Source organism: Equus quagga, chromosome 4 (assembly GCF_021613505.1).
Source record: "Equus quagga isolate Etosha38 chromosome 4, UCLA_HA_Equagga_1.0, whole genome shotgun sequence".
NCBI lineage: Eukaryota > Metazoa > Chordata > Mammalia > Perissodactyla > Equidae > Equus > Equus quagga.
The window spans coordinates 81,675,741-81,686,802 of NC_060270.1; the positions used below are offsets into that span (position 1 = coordinate 81,675,741).

The 11,062-nt window shown below is 37.5% G+C and overlaps 1 protein-coding gene across 1 annotated transcript in view; it reads left to right on the forward strand.

Moving 5' to 3' along the window:
* THSD7B (thrombospondin type 1 domain containing 7B) overlaps positions 1-10,906 on the forward strand; it is a 675,055-nt gene extending 664,149 nt beyond the window's left edge. Inside the window, exons 27-28 of the mRNA XM_046659574.1 lie at positions 3,152-3,239; positions 10,617-10,906. Of these exons, the coding sequence (XP_046515530.1) occupies positions 3,152-3,239; positions 10,617-10,698 (170 nt within the window). The 3' untranslated portion in view covers positions 10,699-10,906. The remainder of the gene's footprint in view (positions 1-3,151; positions 3,240-10,616) is intronic.
* The last annotated feature ends 156 nt before the right edge of the window (positions 10,907-11,062 follow it).

Below are 11,062 nucleotides of genomic sequence, written 5' to 3' on the forward strand. Positions count from 1 at the left end.
CTCTGTGAAAGACTTTGCTTTTATAACTGATTTTGTGTATATAATTGAAATTAAAAGCAAAAGTTGGAATGGATTCTCAAGAACATACAGATATCTTAGGAAATGTTCAGGGACCCTATCTGGCTTGAGAAACACTAGAGAAATGGAAAAAAGCACCAATTTAGAGGCAGAGAGACCCTTGGCATTGTGGCTCAGAATGTACCTGTTTTATGATTGAGTGTAGTCTCTTCACCTCTCTGGAATTGTTTCCTCATCTATGAAATCAGTCTAGAGGGATCTACCCTGCAGGACTGCTGTTAGTATTAGCACAGTATTGGGCCTGTAGGGCTCAAGAATAGGTGATTATTAAGGACAGGTGTGAACGTTGATTAAATGCTTTCTGTGTATTCTGTGGTTCTGTGCTGATTATATTGCATGAGTCATCTCATTATGTTCTTGAAATCTAATGAGATGCCATCATCCCCATTTTAGAGATTAGGAATCTGGAACAGGCAGTTCAAACTAATTTGACCAAGCTCAAACCACCAGTACCTGACAGGAAGGTTTCAAGGCAAGTCATTAAGCCTTTTCCATAGCACTGGTCTCCGCTTCCCATTTCGTGAAGTGGGCAGAAAATGAAAGTAAGATTCTCTGTGTCTTTCATACATACCTCTTCTAGGGAACAAAATGCTACCTATGACAGGAAAATAGCATAACTGACAGGGCATGGAGAGGGAAGAGACAGACAAGATCAGGTATAATATGCCCTGGGAATGTTGCTCCCAGACCCTAGGCCTTTGCTGTACCCAAAGTGCCTTGATGATGTGCTTAAATGAAGCAAAAACCAGAGCTCCAGCCCAGAGGACTCTAGATTTAGTGAGGGAAACAAGATGTACCCTCTTCAACCACCTTTAGAGGATGACCACAATATCTTATTCACTTTTGATTCCCCTATATGTCTAGAAATGCCATAGATGTTTAAAACCATCATATTCACTGTGACTAAATTAGCAGTAGATTTAAATTTGAAGGAAGCATGATATGAAATGTAGGCAGGTTCACCCATTGCCTGTAGACCTTATTTCTGGAAGAGAATTAGGGTGAGGTCCCAGGAAAATGGGTCCCTTAATATTTGGGGGTCTAACTAAAGCATCAATAGTATCATATATTTGAATGCGTGTGTGTATACACACACATGTATATATACCCACATACATATGTATACATTCATATATACCACTGTGTACATTCGTATGTATATAAGCATATATATAATATATATTTAGTCTGAGAAGAGAGTTTATAACTTTCACTAGGTTTTCATGATGACAGTGTAAATTGGAGTAACATCTTGAAGGACATTTGGGCACTATCACACATTTTGATCTAAAATTTCTCTCCTACAAAAATAAATAACATAAAATTTATCTCCTAGAAATTCACCATACAAATATATACACATATACTAAGAAGTATGTAAATGATATTCATTACATGATTGCTTGTTACATAGCAAATGAGTGGAAACAACCTACATGTCTATAAATAGAATGGGAAAAAATATGATAGAATTCTGTAATATATCTCCGATATATTGAAAAGAATGAGATAGGCCAGCTTTTATGAATTAGCATGGAAATATTTCCAACATATATTGCTAAGTGGAAAAAAAAGTACCAAAGTGAATGATATATTCCACTTGTGTCTTTTTAAAAAAGATCTTTTTGTGTGTATGTACTCATATGCTTGCATATGCAGAGAAAATTATGAAATGATTCACAAGGAAACTGGTAACAGTGGTAGCTCCTAGGGAGGGAACTGAGCAAGGATGGCAGAAGACTTATTTTTCACTACATATCTTTTTTCAATAGTTTGAAGTTTGATCCAATCCATTCTATTATTATAAAAAGTTTTATTAATTCTTTTTTCAGTAACATGGTTTAAAGGTCATGGACCACATACCTCTACTCTAGGGATTTAAAAGCACTGAATCCTCCCAGTGCTTCAGCTCTGTGAGATTTAGGGGTAATAAGATGAAAGGTGTGTTCTCACTCAGGGAAGTCTTTTTTTTTATTGCCAGTGTAAAACACTCAGAATAGGGGATTTCATCATTAGTGTTTCAAAGAGATCAGAATCAAAGCTTTGTTAAAAATTTTATGACCATAGAAAAATATCATTACTACATTAAAACCTCATTCTAAAACCTGACTGAGGCTTGGAAGTGTCTTGTAAGCAAAAACTATAATACGTAGTCGTAATATAATTGAACATAATTGTGATTTTTATTTCAAACAAGTGTTGTTTACAAAAGACTTTGGTTTTTCATCTCACAGAAGCCTTAGAATAAGATACTAAGTGTAATTAACTGCAGGTTGAAAAAAACACATATGTAGTTTAGTGAAACTTCCGTGTGTATATCTTTCTGAAAGGAATGCAGTTTCGTTGGGATGCTAAGGCATTGCCTTGGTCAGTCCAGTTCTAAGTTTAGTTAACTGTATGCTCACATAAAATGGAACAAAACACATTAGATTTCTAGAAATAACTCAAATTTCTATCATATATAGAAAAGACATACATAGACTCAAGTTATACCTTGTATAGTGAAAATCACAAAATTGATGAGACTATTTGCATAATCTGTTTTTCAACTCTAGCAGATATCAAATCCAAAATAATGTATCCACGTACACATGCAATTATAATTTTACAGTAATTTGGTGAATTGATTAGCTTGTTTGGTCATATAGTTTTTTTTTTTTTTACCCAACATCATTCAGGGAGCAAAGCCACCAAGATGATCATAGTAGTTTTCTTTGCCTGCAGGATTGTCCCTTATTTCTCTTTTCTACTTATGTTGTCAAAATATTTTGCAATACTTCTGTATTATATGCATGACTATACAGACATGAAAATAAATTCAAAGTTGCCTGCCAATTTTTAGACTTTATGAAGTAATGATTGTCAGTGTCTGTTTAGCATTGTGAAAAATTTAGTAGACTGTCTTAGGTTTTTACCTGTTTTTTTTTTTTTTTTCATTTGAGAGCTGCCACATATGTATATTTCTACCTATGACCTATGCAAGTCTCAGAATTCAAATGGGAAATATATTGTAAGTTCAGATGAGAAATACAGCTTTTTTACACTAAGCTTATTTTATCTCTATTTTAAACAGATGGTCGAGTAAAAATTTGGGTTTATGGCGTTTCAGGTGGTGGTTTCCTTATCATGATTTTCCTAGTATTTACTTCCTACCTTGTTTGGTAAGTACTAATTATTAAAAAGTTTATATTCCATGTTTTATGGTATATAAAAACATATTATACTAAAAGGAAACAAGTCAGGACCATTGGCCATTATAACAGGAGCCTTGACTTCCCAAATAGTCACCAACAGTAGAATTGTTGGATAGCTCAAGTGGGAGATTATCTTTATTGTCCTCATTTGAAATAACATTTCTATTTGGTTTTCAAATAACATCAGAAGGTATAAGAGACAAATCATTAGTCAAGACTTTCCCGTTTTAGTATTTTGATTTAGATCAGTAGTTTTCAGCTTTGACTGCACAGTGGCAACTCCTGGCATCTCCTGGGGACAGGTACTCCAGTCCCAGCCCTGGAAATTCTGATTTAATTAGTCTTTCATGTAGTCTGCATGATGAAAAGTGCCCTAGGTAATTCTAAAATGCAGCCAAGGCTGAGAACCATTACTTTAGATAATTCTAGTTTTTAAATTTTGTTCTTAAATTGGCCTATTTTGATCAGTTAGGTTAACAAACAGGTTAACTGTTTGACCAGTCCGTCCAAACAGCCTGTTAGTATATTGTAAATAGTAGAGCCAGGTGTTATCTACACTGACCAGCCCTGAGAGGAAACTTCACTGCCAATTCCAGGAACTCCATTTTGTAAGTGACTAGTTTCTGAAAATCCATTCTTCTCAGAAAATTGTGATTAGTTTATCGTACAGAATACGTTTTAGCTTATGAGCTGGTCTTGAAACCAGGCAGATGTAAATATATTTGAATGTTTTTAAGTGTGTTGAGAATATTTTATTAGCTTCCTAAGCAAAATTTTCAAAGGATTTTTTTATTTTCATGAGATCAAAGTGTTACTTCACTTTTTTCTCCAAAGCGAGATATTTATATTCATCATCTGTCTCATAGACTATTTCCTTGAATTTTTACCCAAGTTTTAATCTCGATTCAAATCCAGCCTTTGTACATTTAGCCTCAAATTCTGTTTCCAAGGCTACACAGGTTTTCAAATCTTTGCTCTTGGTTGGTGAAAGTTAGTGAAGAAAATAAGATGACTTTAATTCTTTCTGCCACTTATCGTGATAGAAATTGAATCTCTAGAAATTGAATTTCTATCCAACTTATGTTTCCACAGTGTTGTAGTAAAAAGTAACACCCTCAGTTGGTCATTCACCCTATAATCTAATGATTTGACCTATTTTTATGCTTGAATTGATCAGTTTTGTAGGTGTTGACTAGATCTGGTCTTAATGAACAAATGTGAAGTTGAAAGCATTATATGAGGCTCATAGTGAAAGGAAGAATTGAACTACCAGAAAACATTACAAAAAGAGGGAAAGGTCTTAAATTGCAAAAAAGGGCATGAAGGTTTGACAGATGAGAAAGTGCTCTCAAAGCAATGGCCCAATACAGTGTAAGATAATCAGATAGTCTATTCATCTGTAAAAGCTTGGATATGTTCTAGTTGTTATATCTAGCCACATCCCCAAATTCAGATACTATGGTTCCCTCTTCCCTCGAATATCTAAAATTAACATTTAGTAATACTCATTAATTTTGCCTTTTTATATTTCTCACTTCCTCTAACTTAAAATTGTGTTAATCTTAATCCGTTCCTTCACTAATGAATATTTACCGAGGCCCTTTCTGCCTGACTATAGGCTCTGGGGATTAATTAGGTACATCACTGAATTCTGGTAAGAAACAATTTTCTAAGGAAGTTTTCAGGTAAAAGATCAAAGGAATTTCCCTTTACTTTTCAGTAACCAAATTACATAAATACTTATATACATTATTTCTCATATCAATTATTTTTATCCTCAATGCCTGGTCTAAATAATTCCCCTTTGGGAGTAGCACAATAGCTGCATGTTTGGACTTGTTACAAATGCTCTCATCTGCATTCTACAGCCAGATTAGTCTTCTTAAAACTTGGCCAGGCGATCTGTCCCTCTCCTACCCAGACACCAGCAGTGGCTTCCCACTGACAGCAAAATGAAAGTCATGTTCTAGCTGCCTGGCCAGTCAATGGAAGGCTTCCACAATTTGAGCCCGAACAACTCTTTCAACTTCATCTTCTATTTTATCATTGTAGAAAAAAAAGTTCTTTCCCTAATAAACTTTTCTTATTCTGAAAAAAATAGTAAATTTTCTACTCTCATATTTAACTATGTAACCAATGTTCTTAATTATACATGCCATCAATAATCCTACATTACATATTATTTTGTTATAAAATACTCATTTTCTCTAATTTCCTAACATGGTTGTATTCCAAGTTCACATCTTATTTCAGATCAGTCACACTGTCATTGCTTTAGTCTCCTTTCCACAATCACATTCAGTTCCTCAAGTTTCCCATATTCATTTCCATCCAGTTGTTTGAGCTAAAGCACTGCTTTGAATCTGTTTGTGTTGCTGTTTCAGAGCTTTTATCCCAAGACCCAAGTACCTAGAACCATATATTAGAGAAGTTGGCCTTTTTATTTGTACTGTGTATGTATATTTATGCTCTCTATTTAGAAAAAACTTTTGTATTGTAAAGGTAGCTCCTCATAATATGAAAGACTTATAGTGGTTGAGTAAGGCTACCACCTCTTTCTGAAGGATAATTTTTGGCAAGAAGTAACCTTATATTAGGGCACTTACAATGGCACTTTCTAGTTTCACAAGGAGGCTTGTGCCTTCATGGTTTATTCCCTATGTCCCAATCATCTAGAAAGAATTTTTCATCATTAGCTATTGGCATTCCACCAGTTCTTCCCAGTAAAAGTCAAATTTTCCTTATCAAACAGTTTGGAATAACTTGTCAGTACCTCCTCCATTTACTCCACACTGATAGTGTAGTTATTTGTATAAACATCTTCCTCGTCCACTCAACACCAAGGACTTTGTGGGGGGGAGGGGAAGAGGTGTAATGACTATGTTTCATTGGTGTATTTTTCAGAACACAAGTTTGATAAATATTTATTGAACAAATGAATAAGTGGGTGAATAAAAGAGTGGATAAGTAAAACAATTTATTGCCCATGATTTTCAGAGACAAAGGTCAGGAAAAAGAATCTAATATTTATATTTCAAACAAAGTACCTTACATAAGGCAATCTATGTAATAATAAGTGAATGAGAAGTTGCTATTTTCATTCTTATTTTAAAGAGAGAGTAAGTGAGCCTCAGAAAAGTTAAGTAATTTATCTGAGATCATTAGCCTGGTAAAACCAACTCCAGATAGGCCTAACCCCCGAGGATATACTCTTTCCACTGGTCTTCCAGTCTCTGTAATTTCTTTCCCATGAATAATACTGAAAACTCTTTAGACTCAAGGTGGTATCTACAGCTTTCACAGTTTTTAGAGGCTGCTCTTTTCCCAAGTAAACTAAGCCATAGACCTGGGAACAGACCTATTGATATCAAAACACATACCATTTACTGTTACATATGAGATGCCTAAAGAATCCAAATAGATGCTTCCACGGCATCTCCTTCTATTAAATAGCTTGCAGAAGAGTTAGAGGATGAGTTTTGGAGATTTTATATTTTTGCTCCAAAATAAAAGGCTTAGGACAAGAGAACTGCTGTAATATGCCAACTCTTAGGTGTATACTTCAGATGAAAGCAATTTATAACAACACTTGGAAACGCTTTTGATAAAATATAGAAAAATAGTCTTCTTAAGGACCACCTTGTGCACATACAACCCTTTGTACATCTGCCATTAGTGTTCAGAGTTTTTGAAATATTGCTGATTCCCCAGGTCCCCTGCCAATAAAGATCCATGAGGCAATTTAGTGAGGATGACCACTGGGTGAATTTGTAGTTAATCTAGACATAGTGCCTGGAAGTTACTTGGGATAACGACATCCATTCTGCCTTGCTCAGCACAATTCAGTAAATGGGCTCTCATTCTGCCCAAGTTTGAGTGGTGCCCCCACTTCCAGAGGGTCAGCTCTCACAAGTAGCTGCCTATACAAAAGAGTGTTTCGGGCTTTCATCAAGCTATTTAATCTCCACTGGCCTCAGGATGGGTCCTTGTAGCTTGAATTCAACAGCACTAAGAAGCGCCAGCAGCTTGCTTGTCAGTTCGTAATGAGCTCACATTTCTGCCTTAATGGATTTATCCTTTGCTACAAGGCAAATGATCGTGGAAGAGGTTCCTTTAAAATGTGTCAGTCAATGATCTCTTACAGCCAGGGTCACATAATGGTTTTATTTCTTGTGCCAACTCTAAAAATGGGGGTGGCTGTCAAGAGTGCTCCATTAGGAAGAATTATGAGGCTGTACCTCGGCCCAACAGGAAAGAATAGCATGATGGATTAGAGGTGTGCACCGGGGGTACAGCATGACTAGTGGTGGTGGCAGCCTATGTGCCAGGCATTTGTGGGTCCTGATTTAGTGTGAGTGAGGCGATCACACCTTTTCTAATTGAGCAGAGGAGTTAAAGAGGAAAAATCCTTTAAAAAAAAAAAAAAGGCAAACCCTTATTTCTTAAGGGGAAAATGAATACCAGTAAGGGAGAAAGGAAAGGAAGCAGGGGCCTCTGAAGACCTGTCTCCTGGTTGCTGGCTTTGCTTTGCTCAGCTCCTCCTCTTAGGTTCTTTCTAACTGACCAGGAAGTTTTGTAAAGCCACAGCTACCCAGCAAAGTACCATCTTATTCAGCAATTGCCAAAATTTGAGAACTTTCAAACTCTATAAAAGTTCTCAATGTCTCACATTCATTGTTGTGATCTTAGTATCTGTAATTTGAGAGGTTACACAATATGAAAAAATTCATAATAAAATCAATCTTCATCACAATGATCCCAAGCACACCCCTTGGCCCACAGAAATCCAAGGCCTACATAGTAGGAGTTCACTCTTTTTTCACAGAGGTGGACACAATGTTCATATTTCCATCCATGGAAACTGGTATAATATCTGATATTTTGAGCACAATTTTCCAGGCCTGGCTCACCGAGGTTGGCCCAGTTTAGCCATCTCTCTGGCACTATCATTGTCTTGTTATAAAGATCCAGCCATCTCTATCCCTCCTCCCCACTCCCCAGAACTCAGCTCTCCCATGTCTCTTTGCCTAATAGTCCTGAGCAAATACCATTTAAGAGTGGATTGCCAAAAACTCTGACTGGAATCACCTACATTTCTTCCCCCTCTCCTCAAAAAGGCAGGAGAGGTGGGAGGCGGAAGACCCCTATTGTCATTTCAGATGAACCTACTCATATTCTTCTTTGATATTAGGACAGCCCCCACTATCACCATTGCCACCACCAGGATCTACAAACTGTCACTTGCAAGTTGTCATAAATTCTTATGTGATTTCTTAGTACCTTTAAGTGCTGCAGATTAGGCTACTCAGGACTGCATTTCAAGCTGGATCCATTCTCCATGCTAGAGCCTGAGCCCAGCAATGTGACAAGAGCCACTGGAATATACATGTATATTAATCTAAAGTTGAATGTTATTCAGCTAATTATGCAATAAATACCCTTTGCGATGTGGAAAAGACCCGGGAAGCAGGAAGTCGGAGGCTGCAGGTCCCTTTGCAGAGGATTCTAAAACATGCTTCTGCCTCTCTTCAGCTTCTCTGGTTGGAAACTGTGTGCCTGCAGCCCGTGCCCAGCACCCAGCACTCATCCAGTGAGCACCCATTGCATGCCCAGTGCCAGGGTGGGGCCACTGATAGGATCTGTGGTTCTTTGGAGTAGTTTCTTTTTCAATAATTTTTAATTTCTCTCTTTAGCGTCTATAATTTGCTTCAAACATCAAACCAAATAGTTTTTCTCCTTGAATTGGAACTTGAGCATTTTAAAATAGGAGGTTCTCCCTACAACCATTTTAATTTTATCAAACATCTTTCTTTTAGTATGGTATAATTCACATAAAATTTTCCATTTTAACCATTAAGTGAAAGAAGCCAGACGCAAAGGGCTGCATACAGTATGAATTCATTATATGAAATATCCACAATAGGCAAATCTATAGAGGCCGAAAGTTGGTAAGTGGTTGTCAGGAGCTGCAGGGGCGGGGTAGAGAACGGGGAGAGTGCTTAGCGGGTACAGAGGTTCTCTTTGGTGTGATGAAGATGTTCTGGAACTAGATAGGGTTAGTGGTAACACAACATTGTGAATGTACTAGATGCCACTGAGTTGTACACATTGAGATGTTTGCTTTTAGTTTAAATTCACTTAGAGTATAAAAATTAATTCATATGTACAGATAAAAAAAATTGTTTCTCGCAAGTGCCTAATTAATGGCACATGTGTAGAGAGAATGTGCTGAGGAGGTTAAAGGTGTGGGTCTGGGTGTTAGACTTGCTTAGAATCCGGGCTCTGCCACTCACTCAGTCATCTGAGGGAAGGTAAACAACCTCTCTAGTCCTTCTCTGTAAAGTAGCAATAATCCTAATGCCTCCGTCTCAGGGTTTTCCTGAAATTTATGGAGATATTTTATGTAAGATGCCCAGCAAAGGGCTTGGCACTTAGTATGCATCCAATTAATAATAGCTGTTACTGTAAAATAAATATTATAGAAATTTAGAGACAGGAGGGAGATAGCTCCCTGCTAGTGAGGATAGGTCAAAAGAATGCTGGCTCTGGAAGCCTGGCAAAGCAAAGGCGTTGAGTAGGAAGGGAAACAGTACAGTGTGTGTGTGTGTGGGGCGGGGGTGGGGGGGGGTGGGGAGGAGGAGTGAGATGCAGTGTGTTGCTTTAAATAAAGACTTCAAACTATGAATATTCATAAACATAATGGAGGTTCACCCATACTAATAATCAGAGTGTAAGGCAGTTGTTTTGCCCCAAATCTGGGGCATCACTGTGTGATTTGAGAATGGTGCTCAACTTCAGCATCTCTCCCTGTGAGAAGGAACAGCAGCCCTCTTGACCTGGCAAAGTTGTTGATCGCAGGTAAAACAGACCAGGTGAGAATAGCTTTGTGTGGTGCACGATCAGTGCAATTTTCCTGACCGGCTCTGGTGATTTGGCAGCTAAGTGTCAGGTTTCAGGCCAGAGCAGAAACATGTTTACTTAAAAACAAGACTAGGGGAAGGCACAGGAGTCTGGCTGCTCCAGCTGCTTATGATGTTAAACATCTGTGACGTGGAGGTCGCAGGAGCTTAGGAATTAGCAGCAGATGTCACATTGCTGCGTGTAAACAAGACCAAGAGGGAAAAGTAGTCCTCTAACCAAGTTAATTGTTTCCGCGAAACCATTTTTAAGATTTTGAAAGCACAATGGCTTCTCCTTAACACAGGGTTAAAGTGTACAAGTATTCATCAAAGAAATTCATAAAAGAGAAATGAATCTTTTGTCATTTAACCACTTGAATTTCTGTACCTCACAGTAAAACAGAGCTCCGTGAACTTTATCTCAGGAATTCTTTTCCCTTTGCAGCAAGAAGCCAAAACCACATCAAAGCACACCTCCCCAACAGAAGCCTCTGACCTTAGCCTACGATGGAGACTTAGACATGTAACCTGAAAAAGAAATCCAAATGTAGACATCAACTGCCTTAACCGCTTTCTCTTTTGTAGCTCTCAGACTTCTCAGTTTTTTGAGGAATCTCATGATGTGATATATTGGGCAGAATACAAATATTGCAAAAGTAATATTGCCTCAACTTCATTTTGACATGGAGTCAAGGATTATTTGGTCTGCCATTTTGCTTTCCAGTTGTTTATGGGTGTGAGTGTTTAATTTTTTGATTTTCTCGAGGGACCTGAAAACCCTTCTCTTCCTGTTTGGAAATGGGAGGAAGAAAACATGATGGAATTCCCACAGACTTGAGTAAACTTTATCTTCAGCAGCATGACAATCCGGAGGAAAGTCCAATCAAGGCA